The sequence below is a fragment of the Anolis carolinensis genome, chromosome 3, assembly GCF_035594765.1.
Source record: "Anolis carolinensis isolate JA03-04 chromosome 3, rAnoCar3.1.pri, whole genome shotgun sequence".
Lineage (NCBI taxonomy): Eukaryota > Metazoa > Chordata > Lepidosauria > Squamata > Dactyloidae > Anolis > Anolis carolinensis.
The window spans coordinates 207856148-207880284 of NC_085843.1; the positions used below are offsets into that span (position 1 = coordinate 207856148).

General features: G+C 41.2%; 1 protein-coding gene across 2 annotated transcripts; it reads left to right on the forward strand.

Moving 5' to 3' along the window:
- The first annotated feature begins 831 nt into the window (after nucleotides 1-831).
- On the forward strand, nucleotides 832-22559 carry ffar4 (free fatty acid receptor 4). Of its 2 annotated transcripts, none has more exons than XM_008115342.3 (3): nucleotides 832-1518; nucleotides 16402-16530; nucleotides 20579-22559. In XM_008115342.3, the coding sequence occupies exons 1-3, from the start codon at nucleotides 1003-1005 to the stop codon at nucleotides 20981-20983; spliced, it is 1050 nt and encodes a 349-aa protein (XP_008113549.1). In that variant the 5' UTR covers nucleotides 832-1002; the 3' UTR covers nucleotides 20984-22559. The 2 variants fall into 2 exon arrangements, with proteins under 2 accessions (XP_008113549.1, XP_062832231.1); XM_062976161.1 differs by having other exon boundaries at nucleotides 832-1500; nucleotides 16378-16530.
- Nucleotides 22560-24137: the final 1578 nt, after the last annotated feature.

Below are 24137 nucleotides of genomic sequence, written 5' to 3' on the forward strand. Positions count from 1 at the left end.
GGCTCCCACTTCCAAACTGTGACCTCCACCAATGATGGATCAGAGACCAAGTTTGGCACACAGAGTCCCCATGACCAAGAAAAAATACTGGCGGGGTTTGGGGGAAAATGTATGCTGATGCTTTCAAGTTAAGCTGCTTTGAGTCTAAAGCAGGATATAAATCAATATAACAACAGTGAGAATAAGAATAATGTGTTTTCAGCCGATTTCCTATTTGCTCCCACTTCCAGAGACAACTGCGACCCCAACCAATGACGGATTAGAAACCAAGTTTGGCACACAGAGTCCCCATGACCAAGAAAAAATACTGGCAGGGTTTGGGGGGAAATGTATGCAGATGCTTTCAAGTTACACTGCTTTGAGTCTAAAGCGGGATATAAATAAATATAATAAGAATAAGGATAATGTGTGTTTACGGCTGATTTCCTATTGGCTCCCACTTCCAGAGACAACCATGACCTCCACCAATGATGGATCAGAGCCCAAGTTTGGCACACAGAGTCCCCATGACCAAGAAAAAACACAGGCGGGGTTTGTGGGAAAATGTATGCTGATGCTTTCAAGTTAAGCCGCTTTGCGTCTAAAGCGGGATATAAAAAAATATAATAAGGATAATGTGTGTTTGCGGCTGATTTCCTATTGGCTCCCACTTCCAGAGACAACTGCGACCCCAACCAATGAAAGATCAGAGATCAAGTTTGGCACACAGAGTCCCCATGACCAACAGAAAATACTGGCGGGGTTTGCGGGGGGGGGGGGGGGGAGGTAATTATCTTGATTTTTGGGAATTGTAGTTCACTGTGAACACTAAACGACGAGCCTGGACTTGGTAGTGCAATAAAGCTTGTTCTTGGCGGGACAGCCGTGCCCGAGCTGCTGTCCCTTTACTTCCTCGTGGCAGAGGCGACGGAGCAAACAAAGCGGGCGGGCAGTGCGGCGCCGGGCGCGGGTGGGAGCGGATCCCTGGCTGCTCCATCCCGAGGGGATCCCGATGCCCGCCCCATGCCGCCCCGCCGCAACACCAGCCTGTTCCCCTTCTTCACGGAGGTGAAGGGCGCCAACCGCGTGGCGCTGACGGTGCTGGAGACGGCGGTGCTGGGCTCGGTCTTCGTGCTGGCGCTGGCGGCCAACGGGGCGGCGATCCGGCTGCTGGCGCGGCGCAAGGGGCCCCTTCGCCTGTCGGGCTGCCTGGTGCTGAACCTCTTCTGCGCGGACCTGCTCTTCGTCAGCGCCATCCCGCCCATCGCCGTGGTGCGCTGGACCGAGAGCTGGGCGCTGGGCGAGGCGCTCTGCCACCTGCTCTTCTACCTGATGAGCCTCAGCGGGACCGTCACCCTCCTCTCCCTGGCCGCCGTCAGCCTGGAGCGCCTGCTCAGCATCCTCCGCCTCCGCCCCGCGCGGCCCTGCCGCCGGCGCCTCGTGGCCGCCGTCCTCGCCCTCATCTGGGCCTTCGCCGCCCTCGCCACCCTCCCGCTCTCCCTCTTCTTCACCGTCCGCCCCATCCTCGCCCAGGGACGGGTAAGCCAGCCAGCAGAGGCGGGACTGAGGGAAGGAGGGCATTGATAGCGTTTCTCAGCCTGGGGGTCGGGACCCCTGGAGGGGGTCAAAGGGGTCGCCAAGGTAAAAGGTAAAGGTTTCCCCTGACGTTAAAGTCCAGTCATGTCTGACTCTGGGGTTTGGTGCTCATCTCCATTTCTAAGCCGAAGAGCTGGCGTTGTCCGTAGACACCTCCAAGGTCATGTGGCCGGCATGACTGCATGGAATGCCGTTACCTTCCCGCCAGAACAGTACCTACTGATCTACTCATATTGGCATGTTTTGAGCTGCTAGGTTGGCAGAAGCTGGAGCTAACAGTGGGTGCTCACTCCGCTCCCCGGATTCGAACATGCGATCTTTCGGTCTGCAAGTTCAGCAGCTCAGTGCTTTAACACACTGCGCCACCGGGGTCACCAAGGACCACCAGAAAACACATCTTTCTGATAGTCTTTGGAACCCTTTGGCAGAGAAGGCTGACGATCTTTCCGCCTGTGGAAGTTTGGCCCAATTCTACCCTTGGCGGGGTTCACAATGCTCTTTGATTGTACTATAAAACCCAGCAACTACAATTCCCAAAAGTCGACCCTCTATTTTCCCCAAACTCCACCAGTATTCACATTTGGACCTATTCACAACTTGCCTATTTATGCCAAATTTGGTCCAGATCCTTCCTTCTTTGAGTCTACAGTGCTCCCTGGATGTAGGTGGATTACAACTCCAAAATTCAAGTTCAATCCCAGCAACTATAATCCCCAAATTTCAAGGTCTATTTTCCCCAAACTTCACCAGTATTCACATTTTGGCATATTGAGTATTCATGCCAAATTTGGTCCAGATCCTTCCTTGTTTGTGTCTACAGTGCTCTCTGGATGTAGGTGGACTACAACTCCAAAATTCAAGGTCAATCCCAGCAACTATAATCCCCAAATGTCAATGTCTGTTTTCCCCAAACTCCACCAGTATTCACATTTTGGCATATTGAGTATTCATGCCAAATTTGGTCCAGATCCTTCCTTGTTTGAATCTACAGTGCTCTCTGGATGTAGGTGGATTACAACTCCAAAATTCAAGGTCAATCCCAGCAACTATAATCCCCAAATGTCAAAGTCTATTTTCCCCAAACTTCACCAGTATTCAGATTTTGGCATATTGAGTATTCATGCCAAGTTTGGTCCAGATCCTTCCTTCTTTGAGTCTACAGTGCTCCCTGGATGTAGGTGGATTACAACTCCAAAATTCAAGTTCAATCCCAGCAACTATAATCCCCAAATTTCAAGGTCTATTTTCCCCAAACTTCACCAGTATTCACATTTTGGCATATTGAGTATTCATGCCAAATTTGGTCCAGATCCTTCCTTGTTTGTGTCTACAGTGCTCTCTGGATGTAGGTGGACTGCAACTCCAAAATTCAAGGTCAATCCCAGCAACTATAATCCCCAAATGTCAAAGTCTATTTTCCCCCAACTCCACCAGTATTCACATTTTGGCATATTGAGTATTCATGCCAAATTTGGTCCAGATCCTCCCCTGTTTGTGTCTACAGTGCTCTCTGGATGTAGGTGAACTACAACTCCAAAACTCAAGGTCAACACCCTCCAAACCCTTCCAGTATTTTCTGTTGGTCATGGGAGTTCTGTGTGCCAAGTTTGGTTCAGTTCCATCTTTGGTGGAGTTCAGAATGCTCTTTGATTGTAGGTGAACTATAACTACTAGCAACAACAACTCCCAAATGACAAAATCAATCCCCCCCAACCCCACTAGTATTCAGATTTGGATGTATTGAATATTTGTGCCAAATTTGGTCTAGTGAATGAAAATACATCCTGCATATCAAATATTTACATTATGATTCATAACAGTAGCAAAATTACAGTTATGAAGTAGCAATGAATTATTTTATGGCTGGGAGTCACCACAACATGAGGAACTGTATTAAGGAGTCGCAGCATTGGGAAGTTCAAGAACCTTAGGGGCTCTTCCATACTAGGATTGTATCATCCTGGTGCAGTATCAATGTTACACCAAGGCTGGGTCTTCACTGCCAGGCCCGTAGCCAGAAAACATTATTTGGGAGGAATTGAGCTCCCCCCCCCCCATGACTTTTCCGACCAGTGTCTCCTGATCTGACACGAGAGATTTCAAGGCCCTGAAATTGACACCATTGTGCAAAGGTTCTTCACATTTAATAGATCCTGAATCATTGCTCCTTCTTTAAGCCAGTTCTTGTTGGCCGCAAATGACAATAGTTTTCACAATTGGCAGAAGTTTCTTTCTGTTTCCTTCTGCTTTCTTCTTATTTCCTTTATCAGCAAGATGTTTTCCACTGTGAATTAGCAAGACGTTTTCAGCCAAGTACTGTTTTTTGGTGTCTATTGAAAACTTCTATTGCATTTTCCCATCGCAGAAATGATTTAGGAAACAAAGGCTTTCATGGGCAGAATCACTGGGTTGCTGTGAGTTTTTAAGACTGTATGTCCATATGCCAAAAGCATTCTCTCCTGATGGTTCACCCACATCTATGGCAGGCATCCTCAGTGGTTGTGAGCAGGCCTGTAGCGGTGGGGGGGGGGGGGGGTGTTAGGTTTCTACGGCCCTGGTTGTGAGGTCTGTTGGAAACTAGGCAAGTGGGGTTTATATATCTGTGGAATGATGTCCAGGGTGGGAGGAAGAACTCTTGTTTGTTGGAGGCAAGTGTGAGTGTTGCAATTGATCATCTTGATTAGCACTGAATAGCCTTGCAGCTTGAAGGCCTGGCTGCTTCTTGCCTGCAGGAATCTTTTGTTGGGAGGGGTTAACTGGCCCTGATTGTTTCTTGTCTGGAATTCCCCTGTTTTTGAGTGTTGTTTTTTATTTACTGTCCTGATTTTAGTGTTTTTTAAAATACTGGTTGCCAGATTTTGTTCATTTTTATGGTTTCCTCCTTTCTGTTGAAATTGTCCACATGAGGAAAAGTGTTCTTACTATACATCAAGGGAACCACTGACCACAAAGGGAAGCTGATGAAGAAACACAACTTACAAACTATCTACAGACCCACTAAAAAAATCCAACAAATACTACGTTCAGCAAAGGAAGAGAGGGATCCTCTGTGGGAGTCTACTGTATAACATGCAGCTGTGGACAAGTCTACATAGGGACTACCAAACGCAGTATTGCCCAGACATGAATTAAGGAACATGAAAGGCACTACAGACTAAGTCAACCAGAGAAGTCAGCCATAGCAGAGCACTTGATGAACCAACCTGGACACAGAATATTATTTGAGAACACAGAAATGCTGGACCACTTTAACAACTACCATGTCAGCCTACACAGAGAAGCCATTGAAATCCACAAGCATGTGGAGAATTTCAACAGAAAGGAGAAAGCCATGAAAATGAACAAAATTTGGCTACCAGTATTAAAAAAAAATCTTTAAAATCAGGACAATAAATAAAGAACAACACTCTGAAAACAGGAGAATTTCAAGCATGAAACAATCAGGGCCAGGTAACACCTCCCAACAAAGGATTCCCCCAGGCAGGAAACAGCCAGACTTGAAGCCACAAGGCTTTTCAATGCAAATCAAGCTGGCCAATTGCAACATTTACACTTGCCTCCAACAGACAAGAGTTCTTTCCCTCACCTTGAACATTCCACAGATATATAAAGCCCACTTGTTTAGTTTCCAATATACCTCACAACCTCTGAGGATGCCTGCCATAGATGTAGGTGAAACGTCAGGAGAAAATGCTTCTGGAACATGGCCATACTGCCTGGAAAACTCACAGCAACCCACTGGCAGACGTTTCTTTCTGTTTTCTTCTGCTTTCCTCTTATTTCCTTTATCATCAAGACGTTTTCCACTGTGAATTAGCAAGAAGTTTTCAGCCAAGCACAAGTTGTTCTGATGGTACTCTGTTTTTTAGTGTCTATTGAAGACTTCTCTTGTATTTTTCCATTGCACAAATGGTTCAGCAACCAATGCACCAAACTTCTGATGAGCACCTTTGCCCCCAACTTCTCCAAACACCACACGGTACTTACAGAGTGCACCTTGTACATGAAATGAGGAGGCTAACCAGGGAAATCTGCTGAACTATTTGGGTTGGAAACTTAGGTGCCTCTTTTTATCTACAGGAAATACATATCCTGACAATGAAGTTTGTGGATTTTGCAGTAATTGAGCTTTCACTTGGTCATCAGAAACAGTCTTGTTCATATAAAGTCTAAGGTCTAACAATGACACAGCTTCTTCTCTTCGCTCCTGTTCTATGGTTTCCTTGGCAGGGCGTCATTTAGATCAGTGGTTCCCAACCTTTTTTTGCCTGGGGACCACTTTCCAACATTAGTACCAAAAGGGTTATGAATCAGTTTTTGGTCAACTTTAGATTTGGTTTGGTTATTTGGGGTGCTGATTCAGAAAATTGCATTGGACCACATCAGCTCTAGTTTCTGATACAGAACATATGTCATCCAGTCATCGCCATCTGCTTGCCCACAGAAAACCATATTTAATAATCAAACACCCCCCCCCCCCCAAATGGACTACCCTATACTCTCTTGCATCCCTTATGACCTCCGCCCACATAATGGAATAGTACCACACTACTTTCAAAGTATGGACCGCACAATTAAACAAGAAATAACACTTGCAAACCAGGAACAGAATTTTGTTTTTTCAAATTGTATCACATAGTGTTAATATGACTCATATAATCCAGTTCAAAGCAGATAAATCTGGGATCAGATCCTGGGCAGTGTAGATCCAGCCTGAGGGTGCATCAGCAGTATATAGCTTTATCTGCTATGGCCCTGGAGACTAGGACGCGAACAATGGCTTCAAACTGCAGGAAAGGAGATTCCACCTGAACATTAGGAAGAACTTCCTCACTGTGAGAGCTGTTCAGCAGTGGAACTCTCTGCTCCAAGGTGTGGTGGAGGCTCCTTCTTTGGAGGCTTTTAAGCAGATGCTGGATGGCCATCTGTCAGGGGTGCTTTGAATGAGATTTTCATACTTCTTGCAGTATGGATTGGACTGGATGACCCGTGAGGTCTCTTCCAACACTACGATTCTATGATTCTATGATTCTATGATTCAATGTCATGGTATCTTGAAAGTTGTAATTTTGTGTGGTTTTTAGACTTCTCTGCCAAAGAGTGCTTCACTAAACTGCATCACTCAGGCTGGATCTCACACTGCTATATAATCCAGATTCTGAATCCAGATTATCTGTTTTGATGAGACCATGGGCCCTTCTACACTGCCATATCCAGATTATCTCCTTTGAAATGGATGATGGCCCCTTATACATCTAAATATAATAAATATTATCAAAGTAGATAATCCACACTATGTACTTTGAACTGGGTTATATGAATCTACACTGCCATATAATCCAATTCAGAATAGATAATCTGGATTTCATACGGCAGTGTAGAACATGATTTTTGTTCCTAGGCTATAAGTGTCATTTCCTAATTGGTTCTATCATAAAAACATGGAAAAAGTTTATTAAACTATAAAAACTTTGGTTTTTTGCAGGACGTCCTGCTATAGTGCATTTTGCTCTAGTTTTTCAATGAGTATCTCATAGAGTCTCAACCTATTCAACATAGTTTGTGGGAGCCCCAAAAATGATGTTTCTGGAGTAGAGCTACTTTCAAAGTACGTACCACACAATTAAACAAGAATAACACTTTCAAACCAGGAACAGAAAAAAAATCAAATTTTGTTGCATAGTGTAATCTGGATTATATGGCAGTGTAGATCCAGCCTCAGGATTCCATTGTACCCAGTCATGGCAGTTAAAGTGGTGTCCAGTTCCATTCATTCTACAGTGCAGATGCATGCCATACATGCCACAATCGCCCGAGGTTGGAAAGATAAAACAAGGTGGGATCTGGAAACCTGGTGGATTTACCTTTCTGAATAATTAATTAATGACTTTATTAATCAAAGGAAAAATAAATATCTGAATAGTAATTACAAACAAGACTGGAAGAGGAAATGGTTTTGTTTAATTGACAAAACGGAGGGAAATGATAGGTACAGAATTTTGAATCAGGTCATCCAAGCCATTAAATTAATGTATTAAAACAAGCTGAACCAGATGAGGAGGTGGGAAGAGGGGAGGTGAGGGAGGGGGAAATTTAAGGAGAAACTAATTGATCTATATTGAAGTACAAACTGAACATGTAACTTAGTCACAAAAACTGTAAATAGTCATCTACATTGATTTATAGAAAATCAAGGTTTGTACTGTAATGCATTGTTATCTGTATGATTTTCAAAAATAAAGCCAAACAAAAAGAGAAAAAGGTGGAGTCTAATTCCATTCATTCTACAGTGCAGATACATCCAAGGAGCCAGTGTGGTGTGGTTTAGGACACCAGGAAACCAGGGTTCAAATCCAGGTCCCACTTATGGTGACTCTAAGGCCCCTTTGACACAATTTTATAAAATCCGGATTATCTGCTTTGGAGTGGATTATCTGGCAGTGTAGACTCAGATAATCCAGTCTAAAACAGAGAATGTGGATTATCTGCCTTGATATTCTGGATTATATGGCAGTGTAGAAAGTCCCTGACGCGCTGCTCTATACCTCAGGATCTGATCCCAGATTTTCTGCTTTGAACTGGATTATACGAGTCTACACTGCTAGATAATCTGTGATCAGATCCTGGGATATAGGGAAGTGTTTTTTTAACACACACACACACACACACACACACACATATATATAATTGCAAGTTTTATATAATAAAATAATATATATATTATTGAATATATATATATATATATATATATATATATATATATATATATATATATTATTGCAATTATTGAAAAAAGAAAAGAATGTATATATAAATTGACACGTAGTATAATTTTCACATCAAAAGTGAGAGAACACTGATTGTTTATAGGAAAGTAGGAAATATATATATACATAAAAGAAGAAGAAAGAAAAAAAAGGTTGTTGTTGACTTCCATCTAACTTTAACTGGTTCATAATACATTTTATATATATATATATATATATATATATATATATATATATATATATGTTCATAAAGATTGGTAAATCACCACATATAGGACAGTGTTGATTCATCCTCAGGCCCCTTCTACACTGCCATATAAAATCCAGATTATATTATCTGCTTTGAACGTCCCCTCTCGCTGCGTAGAGTCACGTCAACTCCTTGGTTCACTGAGGAGCTGGCCGTGATGAAGCGTACGAGGAGGGGACTAGAGTGCATCTGGAGGAAATCTCAGGATGTGTCTGACCAAGCACGGGCTAAAGCCGCTATTAAGGCTTACTCCGTGGCTCTGCGAGCAGCCAGGAAAGCTTTCACGACTGCCCGCATAGCGTCTGCAGCCAACAGGCCATCGGAGTTGTTCCGAGTTGTTGGGAAGCTCCTGCGGCCTCCTGAGGCCCAGGAGCTTCCCGATGACTTGGCGACTCAGTGTAGCGATTTCGCACACCATTTCGCAGGCAAAGTTGCTCAGATACGTCGTGAGTTGGACTCCAGCTTGACTGTGGTTTCAGCGGAGGTAACCGAGGCACCTGTCGGTTCGATCTTATGGGATTCTTTCCGGCTTGTTCTTCCTGATGACGTGGAGGGGATTCTTGGGTCTGTGAGGGCGACCACTTGTGCTCTGGATCCTTGTCCCTCTTGGCTGGTTAAACTGGCCAAAGATGGGTTGTTGGAGTGGTTTGTGGCTATAATAAATGCCTCCTTGGGCCAAGGGTCATTTCCATCCTGTTTTAAGCAAGCGGTGGTAAAACCATTACTAAAAAAGACCTCGCTAGACCCATCGGTTTGTGACAATTACAGACCAATCTCCAACCTCCCATTTTTGGGCAAGGTTCTGGAGCGGGTGGTTGCCACGCAGCTCCAGGAGTTCCTCGATGACACTGATTTTCTGGACCGCTCGTAGTCGGGCTTCAGGCCTGGGCACAGCACCGAGACGGAAAGACTTGAAAACATGGCTCTTCCGCTGTGCCTTTGGTGAGTAATTTCTGTTATTTCTGTGTTACTCCCACCCCGAACATCTATCCTCTAGATTACACCACTTCCATATGTCCCTGCCCGCAGTGGAGTACCCCTATGTCCCTCTCACTCCAGGTTTTATCTTTGTGTTCACGTGGCCTGCCCTTGTTTTACTGTTTTTTGATTTCTTGATGTAATGCCTATTATCATTTATTGTATTTTTAATGGTGCTATGTTATGTTGTTTTATATTTTGTTATATTGTATTGCTCTGGGCATGGCCCCATGTTAGCCGCCCCGAGTCCCCGTTGGGGAGATGGTGGCGGGGTATAAATAAAGTTTTATTATTATTATTATTATTATTATTATTATTATTATTATTATTATTATTATTTGACAGTGTAGACTCATATAATAAATTCAAAGAAGATAATGTGGATTATCTGCTTTGATAATCTAGACTGGGTTAGGGTTAAATTAGGGTTAGGTTTAGGTTTAGGTCAGGGTTAGGGTTAGGATAGGTTTAGGATTAGGGTTAGGGTTAAAGTTAGTGTTAGTGTTAGGGTTAAAGTTAGGGGTAGGGTCAGGGTTAGAGTTAGTGTTAGATTTAGGGTTAACTTTAAGGTTAGGGTTGATTTACTTTTAGGTTTAGGGTTAGTTTTAGGGTTATGTTAGGGTTAGGATTAGGCTAGGGTTAGGGTTAAGGTTAGGGTTAAAGTTAGGGTTAGCGTTAGCATTAGGGTTTGTCTAGGGTTAGTGTTAATGTTAGGGTTTATGTTGGTTAAAATTGTTTTTATTTTTAAATATTGTATTCTTTCATTGTTATTGTTGGTTTTTGCACTACAAATAAGACATGTGCAGTGGGCATAGGAATTGTTTTTGTTTTGTTTTTTTCAAATGATAATTCAGCCACTCAACAGTCTGCAGGATTGTGGACTGGCCCTCAGCTTAAAAAGTTTGAGGACCCCTGATCTAGATTATATGGCAGTGTAGAAGGGGCCTCAGTTTTCATTCTGAGCTGAAAACTGTCCATGTACTGTTCTTAGCAGACCAGACTGCTTCTCCTTTAAATAACAGGTGGACTAACTGAGGATAGCTTAAGGATGTAGATAAGAGTTGTGCCCATTACATCCTGCTGTAGTTTCCATTTCAGTTTTTCCTATCTCAATGTCTGCCATTTTTATTGCCCAAAATGATCCCTAAGTTTCTTCAGAACACCTTTCAGCAATATAATAGTAGTAGTAGTAGTAACAGTAATAATAAAACTTTATTTGTAATCAGCTCTATCTCCTCGAGAGGACTCAGGGCTGTTTCCAACAGAAGAATGGCAATCATTCAATGCCAAACACTCAATGTCAAAGATAGGGACATGAGAGAAGGATGGTAAAACATCCGGGTGTCACTTGAGCAATATCTCTGTAGACAGCCAATTCTCTCACACCAGAAGCGACTTGCAGTATGTTTTCAAGTTGCTTCTGACATGATAAAAAAATGCTAAAGATGAACAATAACCAATAAACAACAAAACTAAACCAATAAACAAAGCAATATAGGAACTTATAACAACAAAACAAGATATTCAAAATTATTAAATAGAACCTAATCAATCCAAATCAATCAAACATACATCCACATAATAAGGATCTAATAGGAGCTAAAATACTTTAAAATTATTAAATAAGGACTGCAGTTCAACTAGCCAGAGTGGGTCAGCCTGTTTTCAGTTGAAGGTATAATAATTGATAGTCCGGGAATTAGATTGGAACCGCAGGAGAATTATGAACCACGAAAGGTCTTGAAACATATATTTGTTGCTCTATTATCCATCTAGCATGGGGAAGAAAGACAAGAGGTATCTGCTAATTCCATTTTCACACTTTATCAGGACAATTCTAAGACATTTACCATGATGTTTCTCCTTGTTTTCAGTGAGGCTTGTTCCCAGGTAGATCCTGAAAGGAGTGCAGCCTTAGCTGGAGCAGTGCTTTTAAAATTATAGTGTTAAGTGCCAGTAAAAGTTATTCCTTTGGACTATGGCTTCCAGATCTTCTCAGCCATGCTGAATGCAGGATTCTGAAAATTTTATTCTAAAATGTAATCTTCCCATATGGCAAAAGCTATATCTATATATATAAAAGAGTGATAGCATCACGGCGACCCACAAAACAACAAAACTACAGGCCCCCCAACCTCGAAATTTGACAACACAACCCATCATCCACGCCTCTAGGTTGATACAACAAAAAGAAAAGAAAAATAAAGTCCTTATTTGAGAGAGAGGAATAATTGCTTTTATCCAATTGCTACCAGTTAAAAGGCTAAGCTCCTCCAATTTGGTCTCCTAGCAACCCAATAAAAATAATTAAAAACACTAAAAATTAATACAATAAAATACTATAATAACAGAAAATAACTAAAAATAATACAAGAAAATAATAAAATATAATAAATAAAAATATAACTTACAATAAAATTAATAAAAAATGCAAATAACGTCAAATAAAAATTACACAACAATTTTTAAACAATACCACCACCACTTTGCCACAGCAACGCGTGGCCGGGCGCAGCTAGTATTTAATATGCTGCTTTGCAGAAGTTACCTAGACTCAGAAATCTCTAGCTGTATATCCTTTGGCAGTATCGGGAGGACAATCAGCTAAGAAAACATTGTGTAGCATAGGACGCTGGATATAGATAAAGGGACTTTAGTTCCTTTGCTACCAGCAGATGGACTCAGTTTGTTGGTGACAAAAGCATTTGTTGCTCTGTCCTTTCTGTCCACTACTATGTGAACCAGGCAGGTCGAGAAACATTTTCATGCTTTTCCAGCACAGAAACTGAGCAGTCCACTATTACTTGCAGGCTGGCAGTGTGATGAAAGGGTCAATCCATCCCTCTGTGATCACTTTTCTTGGTAGTTGCCAATTATATAGGAGAGGATTTCACCTTCTGTGTTTTCTTAAGGAAATACTTTGAGGTGCTGGGTTATTGGCATGTGGACATGGAAAGAAGCAAAACCTAAAGAACACTCCATTGCCATAATAATAAGAGACAAATGAAAAGAAGGGCCTCATCAGACAGAGCAATTTTAGCTTTCCTGTCTTGGGAATGAAGCAACACGCTGGTGATCACATGATGTCATCCTTGGGTGCTTCCCCCACAACATTGGAGCCTGCCCATATTGTATTGGCTCCAATGGACCTAGCATGGGTCCTTGCCCAAAGGGCATGTGGGAAGAGTCACCAAGCTGCCCCCTATTTCCGGCTGCAACGCCAGGCAAAGCAGGACGCCCTTTCACTCAACACCACACCAGAGTTCAGTACTCCAATAAAAGAATGTTTATTAAAAAAAAAGGATATAAAAAGGAAAAAGGCAAAAGTCAGTAAAAGATATAAAATGCACTTCTCAAAAGAAGCCAGAGTTCAGTAATGGTAATCCAAAAATGCCAGGTTAGAACACAAATCAAAAAATTCAAAAGCATAACATTAATCCAAAGGTATATCCAGGAACATGAGGAACTTCTCCAAGGTAATTTCTCCAAGATACATAGGCATAAATGTATAATTATGTAGGTTTTTAATGTATATTTTAATTTTTATTGTAATTTTTAATTTGATGGATTTTTAAATTTGATGTAAACTGTTTTCTGATGTATATGTTTATATTATAAGCCACCCTGAGTCCCCTGATGGGTGAGAAGGGCGGGGTAGAAGTGATGTAATAATAAATAATAAATAAACAGGAACATGAAACAGGAGCGTTGACAATACATGAACCAAGAACTTGGAATCTCCTTTAGCAACATTGTCTCCTCTGAAACCACCTAATCTAAGCCCTCCAAGACACCCGTGACATCATGCCAAACACATCTGGACCTCAAGGTCTTATCTCAAATCCTCTAAGAATATCTAGTTTGCCGGCTTTTCACACCCTGCATTCTCAGGTCTAATCTATTCTCCCTTGAAAGCTCCTCATCTTCTCAAGGCCTTTTCTTATGAGAACTGGCACTTTTATTTTCTCCTGTTGCCTGGGAATGAGCTGAAGAATCCAAAACATCAGCCTCGTCTGCCTCCAATTCTCTCTGAACACATTTTGGAACCCATCATCCTATGAACATTCTGAAAAATCCTCTGATGCTTGCCAGACTACAACCAGAGCCGGCCCTAGGTATTTTTCAAGTGTAGGCGAACAGAATTTTGGCGCCCCCCCCCCAAACCAATCACTGAAAAATAAAAGCGTTGGATAAGCAAAAATGTTGGATAATAAGGAAGTATAAAGGAAAAGCCTATAAAACATCAAATTACATTATTATTTTAAAAATTAAGCACCAAAACATCATGTTTTACAACAAATCAATAGAAAAAGCAGTTCAACACATGGTAATGTTATGTAGGAATTACTATATTTGCAAATTTAGCACTAAACATTGAACAGGGATATAGGGCAGTGTGGACTTAGATAACCCAGATAGCCCTCAGTATTAAAAAAAAACTCTAAAATCAGGACAATAAATAAAGAACAACACTCTGAAAACAGAAGAAATCCAGACAGTAAACAATCAGGGACAGCTAACTCCTCCCAAAAAAAGATTCTCCCAGACAAGAAGAAGCCAGGCCTTGAAGCCACAGGGCCATTAAATGCTAATCAAGGTGATTAATTACAACATTCACACCTGCTTCAAAGAAAAGTTCTTTCTCCCACCCTGGACCTTCTACAGATATATAAACCCCACATACCTAGCTTCCAAGTTCCTACAGACCTCACAATCTCTGAAGGCCCCAAAGGTGGGCTTGCGTGGTGCGAAGGTGGGTCTACGCCAGCTGGAAGGCCCAGCGCGGTCGCTGGAAGGCCCGAAAGAGAAGGAGGTGGAGAGTGGTGCCCTCCTCCCAGGACAATGGTGCCCCCGGGATGATGGCGCCACAGGCAAATGCCTATTTCGCCTTATGGTTGGACCGCCTCTGACTACAACATCACCTGGCCTTTGTGATGAGATCATAAGACTAATGAATGTGTGTACCTAAGGCCCCTTCTATAATGCCATATAAAATCCAGATTATCTGCTTTGAACTGGATTATATGGCAGTGTAGACTTATATAATCCAGTTCAAACAGATAATCCACATTATCTGCTTTGATAATCTAGATTATATGGCAGTGTAGAAGGGGCCTGAGAGTATTTAGAGTAAGCTTATCAAGAGAGATTATGTAGATAGGGTTTTCAAGATTTGGATCCATGAAAGCTATCTCTAGTCCTTGGAATACAGCATTAAAATCAACCAATAAAGGTCAAGATATTAATGGTATAAAATGAATTGATTACTGGTGGATATTTAATTAACATTAGATTCATGCTGTTAGAGATTGAAATCAGTTTGGTCGTCCTGCTCCTACAATATAGGGCAGTGTTGAAGTGACTGGCTTGACCTTGAAGGAACTGGGGGCGGTGACGGCCGACAAGGAGCTCTGGCGTGAACTGGTCCATGAGGTCACGAAGAGTCGGAGACGACTAAACGACTGAGCAACAGCAGTTGATCCATCCTCAGGCCCCTTCTATACTGCCATATAAAATCCAGATTATCTGTCAACAATATTATCATTCTTGCTTAATTGACCTGAGTGTTATTTCCAAAATAAAAATAGACTCAGCTTGCAAAAAGGAAAGGTGATAACACAGAAAAGCAATGGGGCAGTGCCCTGTGTGGACAGCAGAACTGTCCGAAATTGGATCTGATTCTGTTATCCATGCTGCCCCAAAACTGAAAGAATACTTCAGAGTTTCAAGCAAACTCTATAGATCAGGCATGGGCAAACTTTGGCCCTCAAGGTGTTTTGGACTACAACTCCCACAATTCCTAGCAACCAGTAGGCTGTTAGGAATTGTGGGAGTCAAAGTCCAAAACATCTGGAGGGCTGAAGTTTGCCCATGCCTGCTCTGTAGCATCCTCAGACTTTTCCTAGAGTGAGGCAAAGTGAGGCAAAGCCCATAATACTCACCTGAAGTGAGGCAAAGTGAGGCAAAGTCCATGATACTCAACAGAAGTGGAGGAACATCGTAAAGAGGACCATGAGCCAACTAAGTGTGATTCTAGGTGTTGATGCTCATGTAGACAAGTTTTTACCGGGGTGCCATTGAAATAATGGAATTTAAATTAGCATGACTAATCTAGCTCCCTGTGATTACAGTGGATCCATTCTAAGTGTATTCAAATATTAATCCAAGACAGTGTGGACAAAACAATGTTTGCTGATGAACTGACGATCAGATTTTTTTTAAAAGTTGTTGTTTGCTGTTGTAAAGGAGAGGTTGTACTATTCACACTGAATAACACACACATTCTGTTGTACCTAAATATTTATGAGAAAGAACTTAACATATAGAAATGCAACATTAAATGCAAACTGCAGTAGAAATCCGGATAGTATACTCAGGCCCCTTCTACACTGTCACATAAAATCCAGATTATCTGCTTTGAACTGGATAATATAGCAGTGTAGAAGGGGCCTCAGTAGGGAATATCGTCATACCTTCTTTTTCTTTACATCTTACACCTGTTGTTTTAAGGAAATCAGATTTAATGCAAGTAAAATGATATTACAATAGCTTCTTGTATTTGTTAAGTGTTTTTATTACGATGCCATAATCATTTAGTCACAGCCATTTTTGCTTTCCATATCTTGTCAGTTTATACATCTTTATTTGAGTGTGCTCCCTATTGCCGTAATAAATATATTTTGCTTATTAACTATTTCCATACATCTTGTTTGGTTAGCGATGGTCTAACAGGCACCAAGCCAGAACAAACTGATATATTGCTCACAAACTTTATGGTGAAGGCAAATAACCAAACAAATTGCTTACAGAGCTTTTGTTCATTCCTTCCAGGAAGTGTACATTTGCACCTTGATGTGGCCCAGCACTGCAGGAGAAATCTCGTGGGATGTGTGCTTTGCCTTTGTGGTCTTCCTCGTACCCGGACTTGTGATTGTAATAAGTTATTCAAAGATTTTACAGGTATTATTCCATTTTTTTTTTAAAAAGAACATTCACTTACACTACTTGAAAGTAGTTGTTATACTACAGAAACTTCATTTTTGTGGTTGCCACAAACTATGTTGAATTGGTTGAGACTTGAAGAGATATTCATTGAAAAAATGTTCTGCAGAATGTCTCGCAAAAACAAAGTTTTTGCAGTTTAGTACATTTTCCCATGTTTTTCCAATATAATCAGTTAGGAAATCACATTTATAATCCAAAACAAAAACCATGTTACATAGTATAAGAGGTTACACCACCATATAATCCAATTCAGTGCAGTTAATCTGCATTCAGAAACTGCATTATTTTTTTGGAAAATTGAAATCTACATAAACTTCTGGAGATTTTATGATCTTTGGAAAGGCATGACCTTGTTAGAAATCACAACCTTTTGAAAAATGATTCCATAACCTTTTGGGAAAATGGCATTCATGCAAGGCAATTAGGTTTCTTTTTTCCCTTGAAGTATCAAAGTACACTGAATTCTTTCTTCAGATTACAAAAGAATCTATGCAGGTGAATAATATACTTACAGCAATACACACACACATTTTTTGACATTTCACTAGCAATTTCTATTTATGAAAACCTCTTGATGCTGACATCTTAATGCCTGGAACACAATTTTGTAGATACATGAAATATGCATTGCCCAAAGAACGGTCCTCCCAATTTATTTTCATTGCAATGGCCAAACAGGGACATATCACATCTTTCCCTGGTAGATGGTGCTAGAGAGCCATGTATGGATTTAAATCCCCATAGGTCAGGATACTATTAATTTCTGTACAAAATTTTGTTTGGTATCAAGACAACATTTTGGAAGAACGGAATGAAGAGAAATCAATATTTAATAGAACATTATCCTTTGTGATTTATACCATGTCCATTTGCAATTCAGTAATTTTCTGTGAATTTGAGAAAGTAATGTGATGAACATAAGAAGCTATCTTATACTGAGTTTTTAAAATTAATGTTTATTGTAGTTTACATAAACAGTAGACTCTCACCTGTCCAACATAAATGGGCCAGCAGAACATTGAGAAATGAAAATGTTGGATAATAACGAGGGATTAAGGAAAAGCCTATTAAACGTCAAATCACATTACAATTTTACAAATTAAGCAACAAAACATAATGTTTTAAACAAATCAACAGAAAAAGATGTTCAATACTTGGTAACATTATGTAGTAATTAGTACTGTATTTTTTAATTTAGTATCAAAACATCGCAATGTATTTTAGTATCAAAACATCGCAATGTATTAAAAACATTAACTACTAAAAATTGACTACAAATAAAGCTAGAATTGCATAAAATGAACTTACAGTAACAACATTGTCAAAAGTTAAATTTGTAAAAAGTTCAATCCTGTGAAGATTTTAAAAAATCTGTGATCCTTGCCTGCCTAGAGAAACAGCTCTGGATCTGGGCGGGAGGCAGACTATGTTGGATAATACAGAACGTTGGATGAGTGAAGGTTGGATAAGCGAGACTCTACTGTATTAGATTTACACCAAGCATTTCTATAAACAATAAACTAGAAACAAGTTAGGAATAAACTATGAACATCCAATAAGCTGCTTTAAACTGAGACTGTTTATACATCTGAGTGGACCATTTCCCTCAATCCAATGTGAACAAGTGTTCTAGTGAACAGCAATTCCATACAAATGCACAACACTAGTGATAACAGAGCAGACCCTAAAAAACAATTGTTGGTTTATTGGTTTATATAACTTTCTTTCTGTCTGAGAATGGCACTCAAGACAGCTAACAATACTAAAATAAAATAAAACAAATACAAAGTAGATAAGATTAGATCCAAAGGGAAAGGAGATAGCTAACTAATACCTAATATTTCTAGCGCCCTATTCCCAAAATTAAAGTCTTACTTTAATTCAATAAAACTAATATAAAAATTCCTACTTTATCTCAAGCGCCACATAGTTAATGAGAACTGCTGCCTAAAGAAGGAAAGGCACACATCTTTCATGCTCAGTTTATGCAATCACGCGTTAGACAAGAACAGTTTTCATTTCTCCCCAAAAGAAGAGGAGAGACCGAAGAATAATGCAATACAGGTGCATGCAAAACAATTGTCAGGGAGGAGGGAAACAAAGTAAAAGGCTTACAGGAAACCTAATGAAAGCCAATTGGAGGAAAAACATTTTCATCATATTCAAAAAATATACAAATCATGATGCAATGGTATTAAATGCTTTCTTCCCTCTTTTCTAAAAGGAAACAAAACTACTATATGTGGCCTAGGGGATAAAAGCCTTGTGACTTGAAGGTTGGGTTGCTGACCTGAAGGCTGCCAGGTTCGAATCCCACCTGGGGAGAGCGCGGATGAGCTCCCTCTATCAGCTCCAGCTCCATGCGGGGACATGAGAGAAGCCTCCCACAAGGATGTTAAAACATCAAAACATCCTGGGCAACATCCTTGCAGATGGCCAATTCTCTCACTCCAGTAGCAACTCCGGTTGCTCCTGACACGAAAAAAAAACAACCTCATGAGACAGGGTGCTTTTTGGTGGCATGCGTTGACCTTTCCTTTTGTGATGGAGCCCATTGGCTCCTATCCCGCAATATAGAGCCACTTCCGGCAGGGCTTTCCTCTGTGGGTTGGGGTGACGTGTGAGTCAGGCAATGCAGGGCACGGGTCCATGGGTTTCCACACCCCCGATAGTCACCGTTGCATGGCAATTCTAGCAGCAAGTCTGATGAGGTCATAAGTCACAAATTTTCTGATAAAAAATTGACCCTTCCAAAACTGGGTCATCTTATACATAGGTCTTTTCTAAAATATGATCCAGCATGAAGGCAGTGACAAGAGGTAGAGGTGAGAAGCTCCCATGGTGACAGATATTTTATAAATAAGTTTCTTTGCAGAGACTGCAGTGGCCGTTTTTAATAGGGGCTTATTGTAAAAGAGAGTCATACTTCTTTTTATATGAGAATTAAATAAAGTTTTAGACAAGATGTCAGAGAATGATGTAATCATTACTTGCAATAGGATCTTTTTATAGGCAGAATCATGTTTAAGGTGCAGTGTGACACTACTTTAACTGCCACTACTCATGGGATTTGCAGTTTGGCAGAGAAAGCTAAGGACCTTGTAAAACTGCAACTATCATGATTCCATAGCATTGGCAGAGCCATGGCAGATAAAGTGGTATCAAATAGCATTAACTATACAGTGTAAATGTACCCTAGGATACCAAGAGGCAGTCCCAACCAGAGTAGATCCATTCAATCAGTTGTAGAATGGTGAGTCAACACATGTTTATTCTATTTAGGACTAGCTCTAGAATTCAGGCCATGATGTGTTGATGTAAATCTCATGGCTGCTTTGCATATCATTTCCCCGGCTGCTGTAACATGAACAGAATTCCTTGCTTTGCAATATGATGAGATTATTCAGTAATGTTAGACTAAATATAAAGGAAACAGAAATGGGGAGAGGTGCTATGAGTGAGAGGGAAAACTTTATGCTTAAGTTGCAGCTAAGAAACTGTATACTGCATATAAACTGTATAATGGGCCCTAGATATCTGCTGGAGTTTGGTTGCAGGACCTCCCCTTTATGGATACAAAATCCATGAATGCTCAAGTCCCATTATGTATAATGGAGGAATAAAATGACATCCCTTGTATAAAATGGTGAACAAGTCAAACAAGTGCCATTGAGAGTCTGAGGATCTGTACAATGACAGAAGGCTACAATAGGGACACCTATGCATCAGTATAGTGCTTGGTATGGAACAAAATTAAGGTTTGTTTTGTGGACATCCCCCCCCCCCACCCGCCCCAAATATGTTTGAGCTGTGGTTGGTTGAATCTGTGGACACAAAACCCATGGATACAGAAGGGTGACTGTACTTTTTTCCACTAAATATTAGTAAGCATAACATCATCTTGAGCTGCAGTTTTCAGGGGAGAAATGTAATAATGCACATCATTTGTTTTCAAATCTTTGTGAATAGTTTGACTAAAATATTATTACATGTTTCAATTCAGATTGCAAAAGCATCGAGGAGACGTCTGGATGCTGGCATGGCCTACTCTGTGAGTAGTCACATAAGAATCTCCCGACAAGACTTCAAGCTGCTACGGACTCTATTTGTGTTGATGATTTCATTCTTTGTCATGTGGAGCCCAATTATTGTCACTATACTCCTTATTTTAGTACAGGAATTGAAACCAGAGTTGAACATTGTGCCTACTTTCTTCTTCTGGGTCATGGCCTTCACATTTTCCAATTCAGTTGTGAATCCAGTTTTATACAATGTGGCTCATTTCAAACATGAGTGGAGGAGAATCTTTTTCTGTTGCCCAGGAAGTTCTCGGAGGAAGACTGTGACAGACACTACTCTCAGGCACCATAACAATGGACATTTTACTGTGTCTGTAATCTCCAGATAGCTGTGTGCAATGTTTCTGATGAGCTTCTTAAAGATGTGCTAAAATGCGTAGTTCAGAAGACAAGAAAATTTTGGAAAATACCGGATTTTGCAGCCTTTGCACAAACATCATACTAAATATTGTAGTACTAAGAAATCTACTAGTACGGCAAAGAGGACTTTACTTCTCTTGCTGTAGTGAGATTAAAGCATACTGTAGTTCAGGTAGTTTTGTTCAGAGCATGACTAAGTCTCACATAATGAAAATGACTTTTCTCCCTGCCTCCAGGATCTTCCATACAGAGGATGGCTGCACTTGACTGGAAGCCATGGCACACCTTCTAGAAATGCATAGTTGGGGGAGGGGGGAGATGAGCAAAGGCATAACCAAATATTCAGGCATACTTATCATATTTACAAGAGAAAATGCCAGTTCCTGAGAGACTCAAGCATTGAGTACAGTACCAATTTTAAGTTATATTTTGAGTCGCTGTCTATGACCTTTCCTCTAATACTGGATACATGTTGAGTATAGTATGACCCCCATACTTCTACTTTCACCTACCAGCATCTGACAAAATTATCTAAGTTTTTTTTTATCCTGCAGGCGATTTTATTGTATATTTCCATCTGAAGTTACTATAAAGTTGTACTGGAAGACTTGGCAAATTCCTAGAAAAGCTATAACACTAAGAATTTTTAGGTCCTCCAAGGCAACTCTCTGCCAACCTCTAGCAGAAGCTATTCATCTCAATATGATTTACTATTATCCACTCTTTTCTGTCTCCACAGTAAGTTCAGAAAAGTTATCCCTGTGGATATGCGGGTCATACTCTATATAGAAGAAATGTGCATTAATAGATTTCCTTTGTCACATCTTCTTGCCAGAGGAAAAGGGTGTCAAGTCATGGAGAATACACTAGTGTATACCAGTGCCTTGAAAGTTATTTGCTCAGGCAGAACATCGTTCACATATTAAACAAGAGTGCAAGGTGGGAATGACCATGAGTATAGGCATCCCAGCCGCTTACTTTGTGAGCCACAGTGGCATGTCCTGATAACATATAGCACAGTAACCTTGTTGAAGCTAAGCGAGCTTGAGTCTGGGTGGAAGAACAAAATGTACTCAGGGGAGAGAAACACAACCTAGTAAACATTGGTTAGGCAAGAATTAGGGAAGCAGCTCCTCAAGGACATCAGGGCCGTATTGCTTCCTGCTGTGTCCCTTGTTTGTGAAATCAGGGTCTAAAGGCTGTGTGCTTATTTGGAGAGCAACCCAGACTGAGATCCATGATTTAGTAAAGATTCAGAGAATCAGGCTATAAGTTCAGATGTGTGGGTATGATTTTGTGCATCTGTCCCCTAAATAGATCTTTAGTCAAGTACAGGTTGAGCAACTCTTACCCAGAATTGCAAAATCCAGAATACTCCACAAAATCTGAAATTGTGCACATGGATGGATGAGATAGTGGCAGCTTTGCTTTCCGATGCTTCAGTTTGCACAGACTTTGTTCCATTATTTAAAAAATGTGTATAAAATTGCTCACAGGCTATGTATATAAGATGTATATTAAACATAAAGGAATGTCAGTTTTGGACTTTGGGTCCCATCTCCAATATATGTCATTCTGTAAGTATATGCAAATACAGGTATTCTACAATCCAAAAGACTGCTTGTCCCAAGCATTTTGGACAAAGGATATTCTACTTGTATGTCATAGTGAAGTTTTTTTTAATGCGTAATCTCTTTTCCTAAGGTGGGGAGGTTCCGCTAGTAGGTTGTGGGTTGTAATGACCTTCAAAGTAATTGCAGCTGGGACTTCCGGGTGCGGCATCATGGCGACTGGTCGTGTGTCCAGAGGGCTCTTAGGGCAGTAGACTCTTCTTTGACCGAGTAGGGGTTGGATACACCCCCAACTCTGGACGGATCGAGTTCCGGAGGCAGCCAAACAATCGTAAACCCTGCCGAGAGACCCAGAGGACGCTCTCCCTCAAGGGGAGTGCCCGAGAGGTCCGGCAAGGGTGGTGGTAGCAGGTCTGAAGAGAACAGACGGGACGGAAGGAGCCCGAAAATGGACGCCGGCCGCACTTCCCAAAACTGGGAGAACTTTCGCAAAAGAAAAACCCACAAGAAAGGATTGATGCATAGTGTCCACGGTTCTAGTGTCTGACACAGAAAACGGAAAAAAAAAGAAGAGCAAAAGAACGATAAAAGAGAGCAAGGTATGCTATTCTCCCTCCAAGAGAACTCTCTTAACTTCCTTAACTGATTAAAGAAAAATCTAAAAGGGACGGGAAGGAGCGAAAATTCAGTCAATATAAGCTAAAATCTATATAAGAAAATCGCTGACCAAATTAGAAGAAATAAGACGAAATAAAGGTCAGATTCATTTATTGTACGGATATACTGTTATATAAAAAACCTACTTGGAGGATTGCCAGGTGGGAGGAAGAGGAGCGGAGGATTGACCTTGAGGCCGGTTTGTTTGGTCTAGTGGAGTGCTGACGTCACGGAGAAGTCCGAGACCCCGGATGGACGTGAGAGAGCCGGAAAGGGAGTGAGCCGGAAAGGGAACAGTGGAAGAAATAAAGAAAAGAGGAAGTAAGGAAGCAAGAAAGTACCCTAAGACTCACGGTAGGCCAACCATAGAGTCCAGGAGGACTGAGGAGTTAGGATAAGCGGGAGTTTGCGGAACACGGAAAAGCGGAGAGAAGGGAGAAAGAAGTGACAGGAGGTGAGAAATACGCAAAAGTCTGTGTCGAGGACGAGAAGTAGACGACTCGACGGAGAGGAAAGAAGTGAGTGACAAGAGGACAGTCGGCCCAGGTGGGAGACGTGTGGAGTGAGGCGAGGACGAGAAGCAGACGAAACTGACGGAGCAGCGGAAGGGGATAGCGAGGAAAGGGAGGAATGAGGTGAGAATCGAGGACGAGAAGCAGACGAAGTGGGGGCCAGTGGAAAGAGGAGACGGATGAAGAGAAGAAGTATAAGAAACTGAATGAACGAGGAAAAGTGAATAAAAGAATCTGGAGAGGGACGGAAATAAGATAAGAGGGAATAAGGAGGGAATAAGAAAAATCTCTATAAACTGATAAAATAAGAGGGGCCAAGCAGGGGAAGAGAAGAGGAGGGAAAGGAGGAGGAGGAGGGGAGGAAAAAAGGGAAAAAAATTGTG